At 33.9% G+C, this 26,115-nt stretch overlaps 1 protein-coding gene across 1 annotated transcript in view; it reads left to right on the forward strand.

Annotated features, from left to right (window-relative positions):
- Positions 1-26,115, forward strand: part of mRNA-cap (RNA guanylyltransferase and 5'-phosphatase mRNA capping enzyme) — an 87,651-nt gene that overhangs the window by 35,217 nt on the left and 26,319 nt on the right. Inside the window, exons 5-6 of the mRNA XM_072540588.1 lie at positions 23,773-23,935; positions 24,486-24,797. Coding sequence (XP_072396689.1) covers positions 23,773-23,935; positions 24,486-24,797 — 475 coding nt within the window. The remainder of the gene's footprint in view (positions 1-23,772; positions 23,936-24,485; positions 24,798-26,115) is intronic.

Here is a 26,115-nt window from a genome sequence, read left to right on the forward strand (position 1 = left end):
TGAGCTTTGGCAAAGTTACTGGATGCTGCTAACGAAATTAGAAAATTGAAAACAAATCTTTTTCTCGTAAGAAGAAATTTTATAGAGAGGTGTCAAAAATGTGTGGAAGTAAATGGAGGACATTTTGAACATTTAATTTAGCGGGTTTCGAAACTAATGTAATTTCTAACGACGTTATTTTATTATTTTTATTGTTCATTCGTTATTAGCTTAATATTCTGATTAAAATATCATTTTATAATATGTTATTCTTTGTCTTTGTATTTCTTTTACAACTATTCCTGGTCGAAATCTCGAAAACGGTTCCGTTTAGCGAGATGCATGTAGTATATCTTTTTTAAGTACAAATATTAAAAGTATCTAGAGTGGAGGATAAATAAATTTAACGTATTAAATGAGCGCCTAAAGATAAAAAAACCCTACTTACCAAATTTCGTGTTTTTATCTCATGCCTTCAGGAAATATTCAAAAATTAATAAAATAAAAGTTTAACTTTGACACCATGTATTTCGGTTATTATCAACTTTCGTACTAAGGTAAGTTAGCTTAAATCGTCCTATTTTAACGTTAGGAATCGAAGGTTAAGCTATGTCCCATTCGTTACCAAACTCTCTGTATTGTTCTATTGATTCCGATTCAACATCAGAAGTTTGACTAATTTGTGCTCCAACGCCATAATATTTGGCTTATGTCATCAGAGCAGTAGCAGAAAGCATTCAGCTTTTGGAAAGTTCCAATCGTTTGCATATATATATATATATATATATATATATATATATATATATATATATATATATATATTGTTGTGGTATTCAAAATTGAAGAGTAAAGATATTAAATGTACGATGAAATCAATATTTCAGAGATTATAGAAAATAAAAATACTCCGAGCTGCCTGGAATTAACCAAAGGTAATCTTAGTCATAAATAATCTTTTGTATAAATATAACAAGTGAATAGTGCGGGTACAATGAATAGAAGTTAACGATGGTTTTTCCCCATAAGCCATAAAGTATTCAGTAATCCGGGTTTGCGCCATGAACAAGACAATAAAAATAGTTAATAAATAAATGATTGTTCGGAATATGTAAATACCCAGTAGAAATTAAGTGTCCGTGTAGAAATAAGATGAATTAGGAAAGTTTGTAGGTATTTCTGATTTTATGTGGGAGTGGTATGCAAATTTCTGATTGGCCGAGAATTTGGAAAGTGGATGTGGGTGTGTATAATGAGAGGTTGGATGGATGGATAGAGGAGATGAGAGAGTTAGTTAGTTCCAGTTTCTTAAACTGGATGGTTGGTTTTCGAGGTGGTAACCAGGGGTAGTAAGTGATAAAGACTAAGATGTGAGTTGGTGAAGTAAGTGTGTCCGACGGTAGCTGATCTGGTACAAATTTGTAAGTAAACTTTTCCTACTTGTATTCTACGTATAAGTTTGGCGAGAGGAAAAAAGACTGGCATCATTGGTAAGGTACGTGCATTCGAAGGAGAGCATTGAAGACACTAAATTGCAATATCTTGTTTAATATTGCCAATTACATAGGAGGCTGCTGAGAACTGATAGTTCATTTTGCATAGAACGAGGAATTGGACAACTCAAGGCAGAGGAAGCGTTTCAACGGGAGAAACATTCATAATATATTCAATTTGAGAATTTTGGGTAAAATAATATTATATCATATTAGTAACGTGTGAATAAGTTGTCGATAGTCGAAGGAGATCAAATTTGTTCTGAGAGGGAACACGGAGCTGTGGAGAAAATTGGATAATTCATATAAATTTTTCTTGGTACAATCGATATATCAAAATTGCATTGTATTATATTATCCATGCATTATTGAAGGTTCACGTACGTAGAACGAATTTTGTTTGATAAACATTGTATGCTAATAATTTTTGGAGGTATTTTAATCAGTTTATTTTATTACATTATCTTCATATCATATTATGTTGTTTTATTTCGTTATTCTTTGGACCTAACCCATCAGCTGTAAAGTATAGATATTGAAGCACGAGTAAAACCTGAGATAACAAAATTGAAAGGTGTGATATAAATCATAAATCAAAAATTTTAGTAATGTTTTATATAAATTTTTTGTAAAGTTTTAAAATTAAAATTCTTGATATCACATTAATATATATATATATATATATATATATATATATATATATATATATATATATATATATATATAATCTAGAGCTAAGATTAATGCTATTACAGGAATTAATCCTTAAAATTAAGTTTCGAGATCCTCTTCAATGTCTTCTTCAGGGCTTCTGAGGTCTCAGTCTACTGAGCCCCAGAAACTACTACACTGATTACTAACCAATGCATTAATAATGCAATTTAATTGTGCTAACCGCGAAAACCTTTTGGAATACAGTAGTCCCTCTTTATAACGATTCCCTATATAATGATAATTCCTGTATAACGATGAAAATAGTAAACGCAGGTTGGTTCGTCATAAGGACAATGTATTAATTCTTTCTCTATACCGAATCGTTCTCTCTTTATAGCGATAATTTTCAGCGTTCAATAGTCGATGACAAATGTGTTATTGTGTTTAAAGTTCAGACTACCTGAGTGACGAGTGGCAAGGTCATTGTCCAGCGGTTGTTTTGTTTTGCGCTTAAGGAATGAGGCCACCCATTCTACTCATTCTTATCAGAGGGTTAAGTGACTCGCTTTTATTGTTCGGGCGGCGTGCCTAACTGTTATCACACAGATGTTGTCATCTATGACTTTTCATTTCCAGTTTGAGTTGTGTCTCAGTGTGTCAACAGTCAACATGTTTTCGAAAAAGTGTAAAGTGCTCTCGGTGGAGGAAAAGTTATCGATAACTCGAGCAATAGAGAAAGGTGAAAAGCAATCGGATGTCGTTCGCCGTATGGGGCTGTTTCAGTCAACTGTGGTTACGATATGAAAGGACAGAAAAAAGTGGCTTGAAGCGGAGATGGAGGGCGGTAGCAGAAAGACGTTGCGGAAACCTCATCACGAAGATTTAGATTGCGATATGCTTCAGTGGTTCCAGCAGTAGCGTATGAACCATATTCCACTTTCTGGGCCTGTGGTCAGGACACAAGCTGAGTTTTTTGCAACTGAGCTTGGAATTGAGAATTTCAAGTCATCTGAGGGTTGGTTGAGCAAGTGGAAGCTGCGGCACAAGATCAACTACGGGCAAATCAGCGGAGAGGCACGCGATGTTAACAAAAACGTACCGGATGATTGGCAAGAGTTTTATCAGAGTTAAGTTTTAGTTTGTTTGCAGCAAAGTATGAGCTAGATTTAGTAGAAACTTCCGCATGAGACATTTTTAAATCATCATTATTTTTTCCTGATATAACGTATGTCGCATCATCTGCGAATTGTATGGTTTTGTACGGAGATATGAATTTAGGCAGATCGTTGACATAAATAATAAATAAAAGAGGTCCTAAGACCGAACCTTGTGGGACTCCATGTTTTACGGATAGAAAATCGTAGAGATGACCTTTAGACACTACCGCCTGGTGTCTGCCACATAGATAAGAAGTTATAAGTTTAAGAGGGATACCTCTGATTCCATACTAATTTAATTTGTGGAGCAAAATGTCGTGTGAAACGCAATCAAAAGCCTTCGACAAGTCGCAAAGAGAAATTGCTATGCGATTGCCGCGTTCAAGCCCCTCAATCACCTCGCTCACAACATTAAATACCGCGTTCGTAGTAGAACGAGCACTTCTAAATCCATATTGTGAGTTGCTAAAGTAATTATTTGACTTAAAATGTCAGTTTTTGAGGAATCACCTTTTTTGTAGATTGGTAGTACTTTTGAGTATTTTAGAACTTCTGGAAATACTCCAGTTAATAGAATTAAATTAATAAGATGAGTGGAAGGTGTTAAAACTATTTGGTAAGTTTCTTTTAAAATTTTGCTATTAATCTCGTGAACGTCCTTACAATTAGAATTACTAAGAGACTTTATTATTTGAGAGACTTCTTCCAGAACGGGACGAAAAAAAAGGACTTGCTCGGAGAAGGATAATTTCTATAATTGACGAGGACATCGACGTTAATAGTGGGAAGAGATGTAATTATATTCTCTGCAATTGTAGTAAAAAAATTAATTCATTTGGTCTGGAGGTAGATCAGGTTGTACCGAACTGGATCTTGTGTAGTTTCTTTCGAAATTTACTATTTCCAGCAGTCTCTAGGTTTATTATTGGAATTAGTAATAAAATTACAGTAAGCTGACTTTTAAGCAATTTTTAATTGCCGATTATATTTAACTTTTTGTTGTTTATATACTTTGAAAAAATCGGGATCCTTAGTGGCATCTGCAATGTGTTTAACAAGAGAAATATTAGATCTGTAAGACCTTAATTCATTATTAAACCATTGCACAGGTGTTTTTTCAGCCATTTGTCGTACTTTTTTTAGTGGAAAATACTGTAATATTAAATTGTTATAAGTTTCGGTAAGAAAGACTGTCAAAGAATCGGGATCATTATTAATATCGTAGAAAAAGTCCATGTTTGTACTAGCTAGCGCACGTTTAAGCTTCTGTAAACCAGAAGAAGTAATAAACCATTAAAATGTTTGATTAGTGTCAACAACTTTATGCTCAGAGTCAATAAATAAAAATTGAGCTCGATGGTCAGAAAAACAAGGTTCAAATACGCCCACTCTCTAGATATTTTTAGAAAAATTTGTCATAATATTGTCAATGCAACTACTGAACTGGGATGTGATCCTAGTATAATCGTTTATAGATATTTTTAGACCAAAAGATGTTAATAGATTTTGAATATCAAAAAAATGGTCAGATTCAATTTTAAAATTTATATTAAAATCTCCAAGTATGATTAGTTTGTCTGCTTTACTAAGGAAGGATATTATGACATTTACAAAATTCACCAAAAATAAGTCAAATTCACCCTTACCCGATCTGTATCAGTTAAAATATTGGTTTGTATTGAAGGTACATAAATTGTACAAAACTCAGAACTTCGCTCTACATTATATTCATTTAAATTAAGAGAAGAATACATAAGATTTTCTTTTACATAAATAGGAAATCCGCCTTGTTTCTTTTTTACCCTACAAAAGAAATTAGCTAATAAAAAGCCGGAGATGTTAATTAATTTTAAATTTTCTTGACTTAGCCAGTGCTCTGAAAAACATATGACGTCATATAATTTTTTATCCGCAAGAAAATCATTGATCATATCGACTTTATTTGAAATACACTGCAAATTAACATGAAACATGCTTACCGTACCTTTTCGAATTAGTTTATTTTGATAAAAGTTTGTGGAAGCTTCTAGGTTTCTTCCTCCGTCTTCTTTTTGTACTGAAAATTTCTGTTGAAGTTAAATCTCATATTGGCAGCTCCTTTGGGCCAAATATTAGGACTGTAGACTTCGTCAATTTTATCGAAAGGGAAAGATACCTTATATGTGGAGTATTTGTCAGTTCTATGCCATTCGACGCAGTTAAAAGTAATATCGGGTACCGTCTCACCCAAAAATTTTAGAAGATCATCGGCTTTCATATCAAGATCAAGGATTGACTGATGATGAAGATGACCTGCCATTAGATGTTTGAGCCAGACAGTTTGAACTTACTATCACCTACGGACCGGAAGAGTTTGAAACAGATTTTAAAGAAGTTGATGAAAATGTAGCTACAACATCTGGAGTTTCTGCCGAGGGTATCCTAGAAGCAGTTCGTGTAGAAGAAGAAGAAAACAGTGACCCGGAAGTGGAAGCAGAGCCAGAACCAGCTCCGGCCCCTCAGCAGGCATTGGATGCGGCAAAAGTACTGCATCGATTCTTCATCCACCAGGAAGACGATATGAGTGCTGTGGAAGATTCTATGCGTCTTCAGGACAAGGCCAGGTCAGTTTTGTGGAAAGGGACAAGGTGACAGACTTTTTTGGTAATGTAGGCTAAATATATTTTACAGTAGCATATTATTTTGTTATTGTACAGCACACATGTTTTAATTGTACAGTCATTTTTTTATACTGTATTGCCTATATTATTCTTTAATAAATCTATGTGGTGAACAATACACTGTTAATTCATTTATATTTGTTTTGATACATTTTTTAAATTAAAATAGGTTATGTAATACAGTATTATTATTTATTACAGTACCGAATTTGGTCTCTCTCTGTATAACGATCTCTCCTTATAACGATGAAAATTCCCAGTCCCTTACATATCGTTAGAGATCGTAGAGAGAGAGGACTATATATATATATATATATATATATATATATATATATATATATATATATATATATATATATATATATATATACGTATTTATAAACGTATTTATATATATATATATATATATATATATATAATATATATATATATATATATATAATATATATATATATATATATATATATATATATATATATATATATATTCCGAAAGATTTTTTCCGCGGTTTGTATAATTAATTAAACCTAAAGTTAAGATTACAAGAATTAATATTAAACTCAACAGACATCGATACAATCTACATCCTCTCTGATGTCTTCTTCAGGGCTTCCCGAGCTTCAGTCTCCCCAGACACCAGCAACCTCAGAATATTGAAGCTCAGCCAATTCCCACACAGTATGTAATAAATAATAGCCAACACACCATAGAAAATCATCAACTAGCGATGAAGAATTCTTAGTATTTGATAAGAGCGAGCAAAATAAAGAAAATCCTTGGCAAGTATATCTAATAGATCTAATAGCAGAAAACATACAATACATCACAAAATCCTTAGCAGACAACACAGTAAAGATAAGTTGCGATATACCAGACACATATAGGAAAATAATAAAATACATGAGGGACAAAAATGTAGTACACCATACTTATCAATCTAAAGAAGAGCGTGCCTAAAGAATAGTCATCAAACACCTACACCATAAGACGGACATCGATGAAATAAAAACTGAATTAGCAAAAAATGGACATAAGGTTAGAAACGCGATGAATTGCATAAGTAGAACAACGAAACAACCTTTAAATATATTCTTCGTCCACTTAGAACCAGTAGAAAACAACAAAACATTTACAAACTGACAAATCTTCAAAATAGAGCTATACAAATTGAACCTCCAAAAATAACAAAAGGGATCACCCAATGCATGAGATGTCAGCAATATGGCCACTCAAGATCATATTGCAACAGACCATTTGTGTGCGTCAAATGTGGTGGAGAACACAATACGTCAACCTGCAAAAAAAAGTAAAGATACCCCTGCTAGATGTGCTTTATATGATGGTGTCCATCCAGCCAACTACAAAACATGCCAATTCTATCATAACTTACTCAAGCCAAACAATGCCAACAATCGTATGAATATTCAACAAAACGCTAACAATACAACAACTAGACCTACAATGCGTACAGCAACATCAGTGCCTCTAACCCATTACCCAAAACAATCGCAAGGCAGCTATGCTAATGCAGTAAGAAATGGTACTAAACAACAATCAAACATTAATGACATGATGAACAAATTCTTAGAGGAATTCAAAAACATGTTACGCTTATATCTAAAATTCAATAGCTTCATTAAAATAGCAGAGTGGAATGCCAATGGACTTCCAAAGCACAAAAATGAGGTTGAGTTATTTCTACTACACAACGAAATTGACATTCTGGTAATAAGTGAAATCCATTTGACAAGTCAAACTTACTTTAAGATATCTCACTACACAACCTATTCCTCAAACCACCCAGACAATACAGCCCACGCTGGATCAGCTATTCTGATAAAAAATACTATTAAACATGCAGAACTACCTGTGCTCAAAAATATATACTTATAAATGACATATAATATATATTATACGTCATATGTCACCATGTAGATTATTATAAAAAAATGTTTATTAAATACATATTTTTTATTTAAAAAGAAATATCGTTTATTCGCTGTGTGCAAGTTCCGAAGAGCGACACCGAGTGGCATAAATCAGCGAAGGTGTAAGCACTATCAATATTTTAGTCTTATATTAGCTGCAAATAAAGTGACTTAAACTTGTTTATTTATTATAATTATTGTATAAAATGTATAACTATTATAGAATTAAATATGTAAATATATATATATCAATAATTAACTTGGAAAAATTTTGAATTGATTTTTAACTGTAAAAGTTCGTAAGTATTTTTTTACGTTTTAGATTTCATTATTAATTTTGCACTTAAAATTGAGGTTATTAAAAGGTAAACATTGTATGTAGTAAATAAAATTAATTATTAAATTGTAGTATTACTATTAATATGGATGCAATAATAAAAAACTGGATTCCAGAAAATACTTTTCAACCAACTATCACATCTATCTACCAACTATTATATCCACTGCAAAATACAATTATTAATAATTACATATCATATCAACATTTTGGAGCGACATTAATGGCCGATTTCATAATGACTGGAGCGACATAAATGCCCGATTTCATAATGACAACTCTAAGTACACTTTTACTATTGTTCATTTTAGACTAAATTGCATAACTGTATTTTTTGTCAATCCAAATCCTTCAAAGAAACATACATCAAATTTGTTTAAATAATTAATTCTTTTCCTGTCAATTTTTAGGTGGCGTAATCCGACCTTGAAGAAATATTTAGCATTTTTTTAAATTTGAAAAAAAAAAAATAAAATTGTAAACAAACTTGAACCAACATGACTATTATTGAAATTTACACTTTAAAGTGAACTTTATATTATTGAAATTTACACTTAAAGTGAACTTTAATTTAATGTTCACGTCAAACTTATTACAAAATCGGGAGTGAGAATGCAGAATTTGGGTTATGTTACTTACTTCTGCTTTATTATGATATAAATACACTTTTCTCGTTGCAATAATTTGTGCTTAGAAGTTGGAAATCGATAGAATTTGAATTTAATATTTTTTGTTGTATTTTTACAATTTATGACACAGAATTTGCGAAATCCCATTTTCTTCAATAGCTACTTTACTTATGAAATATTTACTCCAAGTACTTGCACACATCGAATAAAGAAATAAAGGCTTTGGAAAATTTATAAAGTAATATGTATTGTCTTTAACCTTCAGCTGGGCGCGCCGCAGTAATTTTGCTGTGTAAACTCAATATTTCCAGATAAAGTGTTAACGGGATACGCTATGTACGTGATATTTTTAAAATTCCCTTGTCGGTTAATCCTTAGTCGGTACCCATCATCGTCTTGTGAAATCCAAATCCAATTAGTTAGTTATCGTACTTTATTGTGAATAGTACATCGAGGCAGACAATTGCTGCAAGGCGCCTGGTAGTGAAATTCGCGCAATTTTTTTTTTGAAATAACTAATATATTATATATCTTTTTCGAGAAATTGAAATTTTATTGGTAAGTAAAATTGTTAATAATATAATTATTTATAAGAATTAATAATATATATGAAACATATTAGATTATTGTAGAATTCTATATTATAACATATTTTATAATTTTAGATTACGCCATGTCTCGTAAAAATCCAAAGGAAGTGTTAACCCAAGCACAATTAGAGGAAATTCTAAATAATATGACAGATATTGAAGATGAAACAGATAAAATATTGGAAAGTGATAGTGATTTGGACGAACAACAAATTGAGGAGAACCACGACGATACATGTTTAGAGCAAGATATGTCAGATGAGGAGGAAGTGTTTTACGAAAACGTTCAAGATACATTCATTGGCAAGGATAAAACAAGTAAGTGGTATAAAACTTCTTTTGCCACATCTAAGACAAAGCAACAAAATATAATGAGAGTATCACCGGGATTAAAAGGAACTGCACGTCAAATAAAAACAGAAATTGATGCGTTTTTTACTATTATCAATATTGATATGGTTGATGAAATTCTAATTTTTACCGATTTATATATAAATGAACATAGAGATAAAACGCAATATTTAAGAGATAGAGATTGCAGGAATGTGGACAGGAGTGAGTTATTGGCCTTTTTTTGGACTCCTCTATTTGATTGGCATAAAGCACGGCAATCACACAAATATGATGGAACTTTGGGAAAAAGATGGCACAGGGATTGATATTGTTCGAGCAGTAATGAGCTACAAACGTTTCCTATTTATTGCACGTTCATTGAGATTTGATGATAAACATACAAGGAGTGATAGATGTAAAATAGACAAGCTGTCGGCCATTATATCGTTTTTTGACAGATTTATAAAAAATTGTCAACTCATACAATTTTTCAGAGTATACAACAATTGATGAAATGCTCCATCCCTTTAGAGGTAGGTGTAGCTGGATATAATATATACCCAACAAACCTGCTAAGTACGGGATAAAAATGTACGCGTTATATGATGATCAAACATTTTATACCGCCAATTTAGAGATATATTGCGATAAACAGTCAAGTGGCCCATACGACGTATCAAATTCGGCCTTTGACGTTGTAAAACGTCTAATAGAGTCCGTAGAAATGACAGGAAGAAACATAACAACAGATAATTTTTGTACTAGTATTCCGTTAGCTAGATATTTGCTGCAGAAGAAAGTTACTCTGCTTGGGACGCTGAAGAAAAACAAAAGAGAAATTCCTCAAGAATTTCTTCCACATAAATCAAGGGCAGTTCAATCTAGCATATTTGGATTTCAAAAAGATTATATGATTACCTCTTACGTGCCGCGTAAAAGTAAGTCAGTCATATTATTATCGTCTATGCACAACGAAAGTACAGTTGACATGGATACTAAGAAACCACAGTTGATTTAAGATTACAATAAAACAAAAGGAGGAGTTGATACTGTAGATAAATTATGTTCATCATACAGTGTTTCACGAATTACTAAAAGATGGCCGTGTATTATATTCTATAATTTAATGAATATTGGAGGCATAAATCTTTTGTTCTATATTCCGCTGCAAATTCTGGAAAATCACTCAAAAGGAGACATTTTCTCAAAAACCTTGCAATGAACTTGATGAAAGAACACCTTCATACACGATCACAAATTAAAACACTTCCACGTGATATAACCGAGTTCCTGTCCAGGATGTTTCCGAAGCAACCAGTACCCCACCAAGAAGACGAAAATCCTGCTAAACGTGGTAGATGCCGCAATTGTTACAGTGAAAAAATTCAAGTAGTTCTATGAAATGTACACAATGTAGTGCATTTACTTGTAAAAGACATTCTAAATCTAATATTGTATGTATTAATTGTAATGATCAAATAAATTACAAGTTTAGTTTTTGCTGTACAATTTATTAAAATTAGTTAAATTAATAAAGCGTTCTTATTTTTTGACAAAATAAATAACTATACAGTTAATCAATAATTAAAAGTGTCGAAAACAATAAGAAACTACATGGCAGCAAATTGCTGCGGCGCGCCTGATGATGTAATTATTTAGGGCGCGCCTGGCCGAAGGTTAAATGATTTAGAGCGTGATCACTTTTACACACTACATAACGACAACGTTTAGTTGTTCATTTTGGTACATGTATCATAATAATAATAATTGATTAAAAAATTGATTTGCTAATTGAGGCACTTTTTTCTTTATTTTCATATTTCTGTTTTTTTTTTCAATAACTAGACTTTATGTGTTCACATGCACTTTATTGTTATTTATATTACTAACCTAAATTAACATGTTTGTTTACAAAAAACTACCTACTAGAAAAATGGCTGACCACCGAACAAAGTTTTGTAAAAAAATTGTTAGTGTTTCTATATAAAATTAAATACATATTTGAAATAGCGAAAAAATTGTGGATCATTTGAACATTTGGGTTTTAAATAAATTGATTGTAAAATAAAAATGAGTATTTTATGCATAATATATATATATATATATATATATATATATATATATATATATATATATATATATATATATATATATATATATATATATAATTTGCTTATTCTGTTTGTCTGTCCGTAATGAATACCACAGCGCCGGCATTACATCATATCTCCGTTGTTATTGGTCCGATTGGAGCGTGTGATGCGTTAAATGAAAGGGGGAAAATAAGAATTATATTAAGATAAAAAAAATAAACAAGGCAACTCTCAAAAGGACACTACACTTTATTTTCGTTATTAATGAATGTATAAAATTGTTATAATCAATCAAATTTTAAGATATTTAGTTATACATATTGCTGGCTACTGTCACATTTAGACACATACCTCCAGTTACATTGACTGATTTGTTCAGACTTTCGTCCTAATATGTCATTTTAATCAGTTGTTATGAACAAGTCCTCACAAACACTTCGTCTAAAGACTAGCAACCCCAGTGGAGTCCTACGTTGCCATGTGATCAATTTCTTTTATACCTTAAACATCATAGTTTTTAAATATCAAAGATGTAATTCAAAGTTAATCTAACTACATTTAAAGGGTTTTTACCTATATATTTAGTGGCTTCAAACATGTAAATCCAGTAAGTATTAACCACATTTTTGTAATAACCTTGGTCAAAATTTTAACTTTCACCTTTACTTTAATTAAAGTGGTTGTACTTATTTTAAGATAGCACTCATGATGGAATATTTATTCCGAAAACGTTCTGTGATGTAGCCCGATAGGGTTTTTATATTAATATACCTTTAATAAAGGAATTTTTTAAATATATTTTTTTAAATGCTACTTTTCACCTATACTTAAGTGAGTATGGTTGCGCCTATGTATATGTTTTTCACTATCTGATATATTGAGCATGCATTTAGTATAATACCGAAGCTTTAAAGTAAGTTCGTATAATTTTCGGGCTAAGGTCTAATGCTGGGGTTTTCAGGTCGCACAAGCGCCCCTAACATGACTTAATGACCATTTACGTAGCCGGGACCGACGGCTTTACGTGCCCTCCGAAGCACGGTGGTGGCTCATTCAATTAGAAATAAAAAAATTGTTAGTGCCGAACGTTTAAAAACGGGACATCCATCCTCCAGAATACGCTGCGATGAATGTAACTACAAATGAGTCATGACAGACCGAAATATTAGTGTTTATCAGCGTTGAAATTTACAATAAAAATGAAACAATAAAAATAAAAATATAATGTGCTATTATCCAATCCAACGCCTTGAGAATGACTACCAATTCAGCTGTTAATATTGAGCAATCTAATTTTAATTTGTACTGAAAATAATCTTGAATATTGTCTATGTCAATGGCACAGCCAACACCAGCAGGCGATTTTGAGCCATCGGTATAAATTTTATAAGAATGGTTATAGTCTTCCAGCTTGTTCTGTACTACTCAATCTTCGTGAACAATTGAAATAGATGAAGGAATTACTACAGCAGGTTTATATTCATATAGTATGTCATAATTGGAGCCCAAGAATGGAATCCCTTCTCCATTGAATGAATATTGTGATAAATTGGGAAAAGCAACAGCTATAGTTGAAGAGTTTTTATTTGCCCACCATTTGTTTGTTAGATTTTCAACAGAGAGAAGATATTTTTTGTAAAAAGCTGTTTTGATTATTAAACTGGCATTTAAGAATAAATTTTTTTGACAAAAATAGACGTCTTAAATGTAAAGGTGGCTCGTTACATTCTGTCAAAAGGGCTGGTGTGGGAGTAGATTTGAGAGCTCCTAGGACTAACCTTAAAGATTTGTACTATATTCGATCCAATTTAATCAAACGAGATTTTGTCGCTGATTCATAGAAAAAGCGTTCATAGTCCAAAAATGATCTGGTATATGCTCTGTAAAATAATAAGTTTATTTTCGGGTCTGCTCCCCAATCGTATAGATTAACGTCCTTAAGGATATTAAGGCTTTTTTCACATTTGGTAATGCAATTATTAATATGCTCGTTCCAGGTTAATTTTGAATCCAAGGTAACAGCTAGGTAGAGGTCCCGTCATTTCGGAAGACATCTAATTTGCATATTATGAGGCATGTCGAAATTGTATAAGAACCGCCTTTGAAGTTGGTGATTGGTTATTGAAATTTTAACTAAAAGACAGTGGCGCACACTATTTAGTAGATACAGCTAAAACATGTTATACTGAATAAAGGCGATTTTTTAGTTTTCAATAATTTTGAACACATAGCCAACATTTGAAAAATTATCAGTAAGATATTTGATGGGACAAAAACAATAATACCTTCGTAATAAGTTTTACCTGAACAAACAAACTATTTTTATTGTACAAAAGAATTATTAAATTCTGAATATTGATAAGTTTAACAAAATGGATTTTTAAAATAACAATTAATTGTCAAGTGTATTTTCCAAAATATCAAATACCAATACAATACCAAAATATTAGAGTGAGGATAATTATGTGCTAATGAATGTACCTAGAACTTCTACCTGATTTAATTATTTTCTTGGAAGCCTTTTAGTGATATAATAAAGTCATGTAAACATAAATATTCCTGTCTTTGGGAAAGGCCTAATTTCATGGGCCTACCCGATTTAAGACTGGGTAGGACGAAAGACGATCTTTAAATATATATTAACGATATAATAAAGACTACCGTCAATATTGCTGTCCTTATTTATTAAAAAATAAATAAATAAGAGCTTTCTACGAAAACAAGAGCCTATGAACTCTTTCTCCACATATGAAAAATGATGACGATCTGTTACTAAATGAACTAGATTAGATTAGATTAAGAGAGGTGGCCCTTCGGCCTATTCCACTGCGACCTTTTCAGATCTATTGTGGTCCTCTAGTCCTAGATAACATTCTCTAGCCTGACGCTTTTTATAAAGTCTAGTAGCTTCGAGACTGTACCTTCCATGTAGCTATTTGCCGGTGGATTTTCTTCTCCTAATGCAAAGAACCGCACATTTGCCAGACTGTCACACTGACATAAAATGTGCTCTGCTGTTTCTTCTTCGAGGTGACAGAATCTGCACAGGTCATCGTCTGATAGTCCCATCAGCTTCAAGTGCCTATTCAGCCTACAGTGCCCTGTTAGAAGACCTACTATGACCTTGACTGTTTTCCTGTCTTTGCTTATTAGGTCTGCCGTAAATTTTGGCGAATGTTCTGTAATGAACTGTTTCGCCTGTCTTTGTCCTGGTGAATTCCTCCACCATTCCAGAGATTTGCGAGCTACCCACTTCCTTGTAGCCGTTCTTGTTACTGATTTAGCAACTCCGCAGAAGGGTTCCGGTCCAATGAATGGCAATGATGAGCCTTGTTTGGCCATTTCATCTGCTTTTTCATTGCCCTTATGACCCTCGTGCCCCGGTACCCAGGCTACCGTAACCTTGCTACGGTCTCCTAGTTTATTTAGGGCACACACGCAATCCCATACTAGCTTAGAATTGACCTCTACGGAATTGAGTGCCTTAAGCGCTGCCTGACTATCTGTGAAGATAGCAACTGAACAGAACGTTCTTTCCTGCCTTTCTATTTCTTCCACGCAGTGATGGATTGCAGTTATTTCCGCCTGGAAAACTGTCACATCCTTAGATAGACTTACCGGGAAATCTATCCCTTGATTTGTCCCTACTATGCCGGCTCCCACACCCTCCGATGTTTTTGAGCCATCCGTGTACCAGGTAGCAGCAGCTTGTATGGGTACACCTTTATTCCAGTCTTCCCTGCCTGGTATCTTAATTGTGAACTTATTGTTAAAGCTATATCTCGTAACTGTTGTATCGATAGGTTTCCCCATCACAATATCGGCTTTTAGCTCCTCGATTAGCTTTCTGTTGTCAGTACCATGCATCTGGCTTATATGTCGCTGACTATGGATTAATCTGTGCATCACGGATCTGGCTTCGCCCTGTATAAAGATATGAAGTGGTGGTAGATTCAATAGGACTTCCAGCGATGCAGTAGGAGTTGTTTTTAAGGCCCCCGTAATACACAGGCATGCTAGCCTTTGTGTATTACCTAGCAGCCTTATTGCTCCCACTTGCTGCGTCTTTGTCCACCACGTCACCGAGCCATAGGTTATCATGGGTCTAATAACCCTTGTATATAACCATAGAGTCATTTTGGGGTTAAGTCCCCAATTCTTACCGCACATTCTTCTACATCTGCCCAAGGACATAGTAGCTTTCTGTGTGGTTTTTAGAATGTGAGTATTCCATGTAAGCCTATGATCAAAATATACCCCAAGGTATTTTGTTTCTTTGGCAAATGAAATCTCTGTTCTTCCCAGCACCGGTGGTTTTAGGCCTTGTAGTGCTGTTTTTTTGGTGAAGTTGACAATTTGTGTTTTCTGAGCATTGACTATCAGTCTCTCTTGTTTACACCAGTCGTCAACTATATTTAGGGCTGCTTGCATTCTCTCAGAAACTACCTGAGCAAACCTGCCCCTGACAACGATTGCTATATCGTCAGCATATCCTAGACAATAAAAGCCTTCTGTGGACAGATTTCTGAGGAGATCATCTACCAAGGTTGCCCAAAGTAGAGGGGACAGAACTCCTCCTTGTGGACAGCCTCCACCTACTTTTGCTTTGATGGTTGCTTTACCCAGAGTGGATATTACTGTCCTATTCTCCAGGGATGCCCTTATCCATCTGCATATTACCGCAGGTGCACCTCGTCTACTCATAGCCCCTATCAAAGAGCTGGTGGTAACATTATTAAATGCCCCTTCTATATCTAAAAAAGCGGCCATTGCTATCTCTTTGTCTTCCATTGACTTTGAGATAAGCCTATTTAGATCATCCAACGCGGAGTCCGTAGATTTACCAGGTTGGTATGCATATTGACGATTGCTTAGAGGATTATCTTTTAGCACTTCGTCTCTGATGTACCTATCAAGAAGCCTTTCCAGCGTTTTAATAGAAAAGAAGATAGGCTTATCGGTCTATATGACTTTGGTGTTAGGTCTGATACTTTACCTACCTTAGGCAAGTATATGACTTTGACCTTTTGCCATATTTCCGGTACGATCCCCCATGCTAAAGTGGCTTTGAGGAGCTTGCATAGGTGTGGTATCAATACCTCTAATCCCATATGCAACAGTATTGGATATATGCCATCTGTCCCTGGAGACTTATATGGCCGAAACTTATTTATAGCCCATCTAATTCTGTTTGGTCTTGTGATTGCTGTGGCTATTTTCCAATCTGTAGACCTTGGTCTAGTGAGCCTTTGGTCTATGTTGGTTTGCCTATCTGCATCATCCAGAATTGTTGAGCCCGGAAAGTGCGTGTTCATTAGTTCTCTAAGACTTTCCTCTTTGGTGTCCGTAAATTTGCCATTAGCTTTCTTTAGGAAACCTACTTCTTTGGTTGTAGCACCATCCTTTGCCAGGACTTTATGAATTCGAGAACATGCCGGGATATCTGTAATCTCCTCGCAAAACTCTCTCCATGAATTCCTTTTGGCTTTCCGAATTTCTTTATTGTATAGCGTTAGCTTATACCTGTAGGCATCCCAATCTTGGTTACTTTTGGCTTTATTAAATAGGCTTCGGACTTCCGACCTCATCTTCCTTAAGCCGTTGTTCCACCAGACTGTATTACTGCCCGTACTTTTCCTTGTTTTTTCTGGACAATTTTCCTGGTAAGCCGCCATAATAGCTTCGCTTATAGTTTCTGCCGCCGAATCTATAACCTCTGGGCTTTTAAACGAAATCGTACATTCCTCGAGATTTTTACTGAGGGACTCCCTATATCCTACCCAGTTTGTATCTCTAGGATTCCTGTATTTAATTTCCGATGGAAAAATATCAAGGTCAAATCGTATATGTCTGTGATCCGAACATGAGGGTTCGTCAGACACAACCCAATTTGTTATTATATCACTTATCCTGCTCGTGCAGAGTGTTAAATCTAACACTTCTTTGCGTGCCTTAGTGACAAAAGTTGGCTTGTTTCCTATATTGGATATAACCAAACCTTCAGATAAGATGAAATTCAAAATATACTCACCCCTTGCATTAATGTTTGTGCTTCCCCACACGGTGTGATGTGCGTTGGCATCACATCCTATAATGAGCTGTAATCCTTTTCCTAGACAATATGCAACTATGTCGCTTATAATGCTGGGTGGACACAGAGCCTCATCACCTGGAAAGTAGGCTGAACACACCACCAGTTTCTTCTCTCCTACTTCCGTGGTTATAGTTAGAACAGCTGTAACAATATCATCAGTGCAGAGCACCGGGATTAATGTACAATCTACTCTATTACTGTGAATTATACACGACCTTGGCCTTACAGCTTTGGGTGTGTATAAAACCTTACCTTGTTTGGTTGATAGGCCAGAAATCTTCTCACCTATCCTCCAAGGCTCCTGCAGGAGGGCCACATCAATGCCTTCTTGTTCCAATCTTCTAACTAGCGTTGCCGATGCGGCTTTTGCATGTTGAAGATTGGCCTGCAGGAGCCTTATTTCTCTCTTCATTGCGAAGAGATGGCCGGTTCTGGATCTGTGGACATTCCTTCTTCCGTGGGTCCGACACACTCTTGGACATTAGTCCTTATAGGTGTGTCATCTCCACCCGAAGAAGGTTGTTCCTCGTCCTGAACCTCCATATGTAGGGAGGTCTCCCCTGTTTCACTGGAGCGAGTTGCTACTGGCTTTTCATTCCGTGTTTTTGTCTTCCCTTCTTTGGGTCGGAACGTTAACCGTCCTACTCCGAAAAAGGGTGACATTTTTAATTTCTGGAGTTCTTCTCGAGATTCAGAATCCATCGAGAAGGTCCATAACACCCCTTTCTCTAAAGGTTTACTAAATGAACTAGCTAGGGGAGTAATGATAATTTGATAAAATTATTTTACAGTAAATGTGGTTATTATTTTACAAAAAATTATGGTAAATAAAAATGAAGTAGTAATGGAAACACATCATGGAATTGTAGATGATCACATTGTAATAGAACTATCTACAGACCAAGAAGTAGTAAACAAAATAACGAAGTAAACGTAATAATAGCTAAAAATAACAACTGTAACGAAAGTGCAGAGAATACGATATTTAGGACACATCGAAGAAATGAAAAAAGAAATATGTCGAAAATGGTATTCTCGACACACCCAATACAAAAGAGAAGCGAAGGTAGGCAAAATGGGGTACAAGAGCAGAGTATAAAAGATTGACAAATAAGTAACATTGAGAACTAAAAGTAAAAAGTGTTGGAACATTGAATTTGAATATCAAAAATTAATACTAAATGCATTGAAACTCCTTACCTGTTGCTGCAGCAGTCTTATTTTTTACTATTAGCAGAGTGTCCATCTCACTTTTCATATTTTCAAAATAATTATATGTACACATTAAATATTATTTGACGACCCTGCTCTTTAATAACGCTACGTTTTTTTCCGTCCATTTTCAGCAAGATTGTTTGAAAAGAAAATTATCTAATATTTAACACACACAACTTGTTCTCAACTGCACTGCTGCGCTACTGAGTATTGAAATGATTTACTGCTAAGGCGTGGCTTAGGTAAAAATTTCAAATTTTGACCTCTGCCCAGTGCGATAATATGCAAATTAGATGCCTTCCGAAATGACGGGACCTTTATGTAAAACTGTTATATACAGGAATTTCCAGCTGGAAGAATTTTAACGTACTAACTGTTGGTACTACGCCGGATAGGTAAAGAGAGAGAGGTAGGAATAAGTATAAAGAAAAGAATAAATATAGAGTACTACAACTGATCGTCCAAGGGAAAATAGACAGCAGAAGGGAGAGGGAGGAGAAGACACTCGTGGCTCCAAAACTTGCGGCAATGGTTCGGATTGTCATCTGCTGAACTATTCAGATCTGCCGCAAACAAAGTCAGAATAGCCATGTTGATTGCCAACGTTCGGAACGGACAAGGCACATGAAGAAGAAGAACTGTTGGTAACCTGTCTCGAAAAAAAATACTACACCTGACTTCTTAGGTGAGATGTCAAGTCCATGACTATCAAAATACTTTTTGCAATAAGACATATTTACTTTAAGGGCATTAATACATTGTTGAAAAGTTTTTTCTCAACATAGAAACAGAATTCATCAGCATATTGTAAAATATTACACGGCATTCCCATAGTATGTAAGTTTAATGAATACAAGTTAAATAGTAAGGGACTAAGAACTGAGCCCTGAGGTAACCCTTTGTTAACTATCCTTGGGCCAATCAATGAATATTTTAAACGAATATGGACTTGTCTATTTGTAAATAGATTGACTAGGACATAAGCACATTTACTATGCACTCCTAATTTAACAAGTTGATCAAGCAGAAGGTCGAGAATAACGTTATCATATGCACCAGAAATGTCCACAAATAAAGAAGCTGTATATTGGTTTTTAGAATAAATTAACGGGATATCGGTTGCTAAGTGTGAAATGCAATCCATAGCTCCTTTCTCTCTACCAAACCCAAGCTGACCGTCTGGGTAAAGGTTGTTACTTTCCACCCACCATTCTAATCGACTTTTTCATGATTCGTTCAAATGTTTTCAATATACATGACATAAGAGATATCGGTCTTAGGACATTGGGATCATTAGCTTTTGGGATAGGTATTACAAGACACTCCTTCAAAGAATCACAGTTATCACCTTTAATTAATATTGATTAAGATAATTGATACCATCAATCCCAGGGGAGGATCGTTTAGAATACTTGATATTAGCAGTTAGTTCATTGATACTAATAGGAGATGACAAAAAATGTGATTTAAATTTATCTTCATTGGGATATATTGGAGAAGGAACATAGCAAGGAGCTATTTTATGAAACAACTTTTCAACGATATTTTCGTCGTGCACATACAGATTTTTATTTTTTTTAATTTGCTTAATTCTATCCCATATTTCAGTTGGATGAGTTTGTCTGTTTAGATTGAGACAGAAGTTGGCCCATCTGTTTCTGCATTTCTCTTTAAAGGTTCGTTTACATTTATCATTTAAGTTTTGATATTCAACAAAGTTTGCCAGACACATATTTTATTTGTTCCTTTTGCATGCAATTTTTCTCTTATTCGATATCTCACATCACTCCTCATCCCACCATTTAGGTGATTTGAATGATATATTTGAGGATAGTCTTAGAATTTTGCAAGCTTTGTTCGCAGCATTCGTAATCTGTTCCATTAAAAATATACACATACCGTATGCGTTGGCGTGGAAAATGATTTCTCTATTTCAGCTGTATAAAAGGTCCAATTTGCTTCATTCATAGACCATCTATATAATGGGGACGTGATTGCATCATTGTGATAATAGTTATTAAGCGTAATACTGATTGAGTAATGATCTGATCCATACGTATCCTGACTAACAGACCAACCAAGTGTAGGACATACCTTAGATGAAGCAATTGTGAGATCTACGGCAGATTTAGCCTGGCCAGGAGGGGAAATCCTTGTGGGAGATCCATCGTTTATAACAATCAAGTTTGAAAAATGATCCCAAGCATGCACCAAAACTCTGCCATCATGTGAGCATGCAGGTGATCCCTACATGTCGTGATGGGCATTAAAGTAATCTCCTATTATGCAATCATGTTTTATTTGACCAAATAAATTTATACAGTCTTGAAATTTCGCTCAACATCGGAGACTTTATATAGAGATACTACAGCCAGTTTGTGGTTACCAAGAATGATATTGATTCCACAAACTTCAATTTTCGGATTAAAATTATGATTAAATTGAATGACTTCGTATATCATTTTATGTGAAATGAAAATTTCTACTCCCCCATAACCTCTATGTCTATTAACTGCAATGACGTTAAAGTTATTAAACTTAATGTTATCAGTAGGCTTATGTGTTTCAGAAATTATTGCAATATCAAACTTTTTCTCCATTAAAATTTGGTAAAAAGAATTTTTGTTAGCTTTAAGAGATCTAGCGTTCCAGTGAATAATCTTAAGATTTTGTTTAAAGGACATCTTTGAGTTTTTTTTGTTTTGTTAGGTTTTAAATATATTATCAACAATATTTTTCATTTTATTTTCAAACTATATCTTCAAAATTTAAACTACTATTTGATAATGGATTCTATGAAAATTGGTAAAAAAAACTTATAACATGGTAATTAATTGATGTTTAAGTGTTGAAAAAGAAATTGGAAGACAGTCCTGCACAAAAGCTAGTATTATATTCTCTAATGGGCGGGAAATTGGGAGAAGAATCACTAGTTTTTCTTTTTTTGGCAAGGGTTTAGGAGAAGATGTGGTGCTGTGGAAAGCAGGAAATTCTATAGCTGAATCAATTAATGGAGCAAATTTATTTTTTTGTATGAGGCTAGAATAGGCCGGATTGTTAATAGTTTTTTTAGCTTCTTTGGAAGATATATTCAAATTAGACATAGCTTCCTTGATTCTAGTTTGCTTTTTAAATTCTGGACACTCCTTGTAAGTAGAATTGTGACTATTATTTTTGCAATAAACACAAAAAATATTGCATGCTTCGCACACAGATTCATTTCCTGGCCCACAATTTCTACACCTTTTCTTTCCCCTACACTGTGAGCCGGAATGGCCGTTTTGGAGACAACGAAAACATTGCATAACTGGATTAATATAAGTTTCTATAGGGTATGTAACTTTATTAATATAAATAAATTGGGGAATGAGTTTTCCTTCAAACGTAACAATGATCATTTGACGAGGAACACGTTCCATATTGTTACCTTTTTGGTTAACTCTAGTCATTCGTTTTACTTTTTTAATAGGTACACTAGAATTAATTATTTGTAGGAGGGCTTCCTCGCTGTAGGAAGTATCAACTGAACGAACTAACCCGCGTTTTTCTATAAAATGTCCCGGAATATATGCAAGTAAATTATTATTTTCAGAGAATGGATCTTTAACTAATTTATTGGCAATACTACCCGAATTTAATTCGATCTTTATACGATTGCGGTCAACCGTACTAATTTCAATAATATTTTTATCATACTCTTTGAAATTTATTAACTTTTCACCCAATTTCATTGGATGTAATCTCCCAATATTTAATTCTAAATGTTCAACAATAACATGAAACGGTGCCAAATGTTTAGGTTTAAATCTATTTGTTAATTGATTTAATAAACGTTGTTTATCATAATACGAGTTTTTGTCGGATTCCAAGTTTTTGTCGATTGTATCGGTACCAGATAATTCATTTAATTGATTATTATTTTTATTGTTTATACAATACATGCACTCATATTAATATCTTTATGTACAATGATATCTTCAACAAGAACATCGACCCAATTATCTTTATTAAAATTACCATTCGGCGGCCCCTTGTCGCTGGTGGATGGACTGTTTTGCGGTAAACTGGGTGATCTTGATCACATCTTTTTTGAATGTCACAAGTTTCAACAGCATTCAAACTCTCTCTACAAAAATTTAATAAACTTTAATATGTATGCACCATTCATTATCCAGTCTCTGCTGGCTACAGGCTCACAAAAATATACAATATTATTATAGATTTCATGTCAGACACATGTACGCTTATATAAGATTTGTACGCGAGCATGAAACTTTTCATGATCGTGTGGATTTCAAGTTTAGAGTTGTCGTTTATCCTAAATTTTACAACACTTTATCCCTTATCCAGTTTTGTTTGTCTAGTAAAAAAATAGAGCCTCTAGACGAGAAGCAAGTGACCCCGTACGTTTCCTTATCCTTAATTATCCTTTAATTTTGTATTAGGGATAGGATTGTGCATTTGTCTGATTAGAGAATCTATTGCAACTGCCTGAATAACTAATGTCTATGCCATTAAAAAAACCCAAACCATATTTTATTGTTATGAATAATCCTGCTTGAATATTTTTGTATATAAAATTTCTAAATAAAATTTTTCGCTTGACATTTTAGAGTTTCCTGGAAAGCAGACGGCATGAGGTATATGATGCTTATAAATGGTGAAGACGAAGTGTACTTTTTTGACAGAGATAATGAAGTTTTTAAAGTGGAAGGCATAAGATTTGTATATAGAAGTGATCTTTATCGTCATCTAAACAATACCTTATTAGACGGGGTAAATGTCTTTATTTATTTTCATATTTAATACTCCCCCAGAAAATTAATGCTTCAACAGAATTATTGTTCTATTTATTCTTCAAATTTCTCTTTTGCCTTTACTTCCCGGCATCAGTCTTTTGTTTCTTTCTCATTGTCCTCATCTTCCTCTTTTCCTGGTCCATTTTATTTTCCTCTGGTTCTGCAAATTTACTCCTTATTGTTTCCAAAAGTTTTTTCCTTTTTTTTTTAATTTTTGCTTTTTCTCTCATTTTGTGTAAATAATTTTTATACTCCGCTCTGATAATTACCTTGGTAACGTCGCAGATATCCATATCTTTTGTCGTAGAAAATATGTTTATCTTCCTTTTACATATTTTAAACGGATCCAATTTTTCTTCCTTTTTATCTTTATCTAACCCTAGTATAGTCTCATTTCAAACCCTATTAAATAGTTTTTCTTCTTCTTTCTCTTTTATTTTTTCACATCTTTCCCCCTTCTTATTCATTGTTTTCATGATTTTGAACCTTATGTTATTTACTTTAATATAGCTTTATTTATGTCTTAGGAAATGGTCATAGACAAAGTTAATGGTCAAAGTATCCCGAGGTATCTAGTGTACGATGTAATCGTATTCGAAAATAATGAAGTTGGCCAATTACGTTTTTACCCGGAGAGACTACAATGTATCGAGAATGACATAATAAAACCTCGGTATATGGCAATGGAAAAAGGTATTATCATCAAGAACAAAGAGCCGTTTAGCGTGCGAAAAAAAGACTTTTGGGACATCAGCCAAGCTGGTAATTTGCTGGGAGAAAAGTTCGCTAGAACATTGTCTCACGAGCCAGACGGACTTATTTTTCAACCATCACTAAAAGTAAGTATATATATTTACATATTTATTAAAATATTAAGTTGTGGAAAGGTAGCTCCAGAGATATATCGCCCGTTTAAAGTGTTCTTCTAAATGAGCCTATCTTCTAGAGATGTTTCCGACGCGTAGGTGAGGATGGGCTTGATAAGAGTTCTGTATATCACTAGTTTCGTTCTTTTTGTAACTAGGCTTGTTGTTAAAATTTTTTTTAAACCATAATAGGCTCTATTTGCCAGATATATCCGTCTGTTAATTTTTGCACTTACTGCATTATTCTGATTAATTTATGAGCCTAGGAGATGTTGACTCAGCTTATTCTATTCACAGCAGCCCGAAATAGATCAGTTGACGTTAGACCAATCCACTTCCTGAGATTGGCCAGCCATTTGTAGAATCAACTGTAGAAGTCAGAATTTATTATTACGCATGATGTGGCCGAGGTGAGCCAATATTCTGTTCTTTACGCTGTTAATAATTTCTTTGTTATTTCTTAGCCTCTGGAGGATAGTTATGTTCCTTGTGTGGTGTATATATGGGACCCTCAACATACGTCGGTAGCACCACATCTTAAATGCCTCTAATCGTTTTATGGCATCTTCTGTAAGGCTCCAGCTTTATACTCCATAGAGAAGGACACTAAAGACGTAACAACTAAGAATTCTTATGTGTATATTAATACTTAAAGATAAGTTGCAGAGAATCTTCCTACGGCTGGTGAAAGAGCTTCTGTCTTTTTCAATACGAGTTTTTATTTCGTAGCTGTGATCCCAAGTATCCCTAATATTGCAGCCCAAATAGCATATTTTTTCCACTTTTTATAACGGTGTATCGTCTATCGTAATTTGGGCGTTTATGTGTGTTCTTACTAATGATCATTATTTTTAATAAAAAATAAGCTAAACTGTGGCCCAAATGTAGTTACCCATTACCCACTTGTCAGTCAATCGGAATCTTCAAATGGACTGCTTATTAGAACAATTAAAATATTTCATGATAAAAAATTATTCTTCCTTACTAGAGATAATGTATATATATATATATATATATATATATATATATATATATATATATATATATATATATATATATATATATATATATATATATATATATATATATATATATATAAATACAGTAGACTCCCTCTATAACGAGAACTGAAATGACAGACTAATTACCTCGTTATAAGCCGATCTCGTTATATCAGACAATAATAATACTGTGCATACATATGAATCTGTAGTTTTCTAAACCATTAACTTCCTATAGTGAAGCCATTCGGAGCAATATAAGATGCTAATAAATATTGTTTGAATGGCGT

Source organism: Diabrotica undecimpunctata, chromosome 8 (genome assembly GCF_040954645.1).
Source record: "Diabrotica undecimpunctata isolate CICGRU chromosome 8, icDiaUnde3, whole genome shotgun sequence".
In the NCBI taxonomy this organism is placed as follows: Eukaryota; Metazoa; Arthropoda; class Insecta; order Coleoptera; family Chrysomelidae; genus Diabrotica; species Diabrotica undecimpunctata.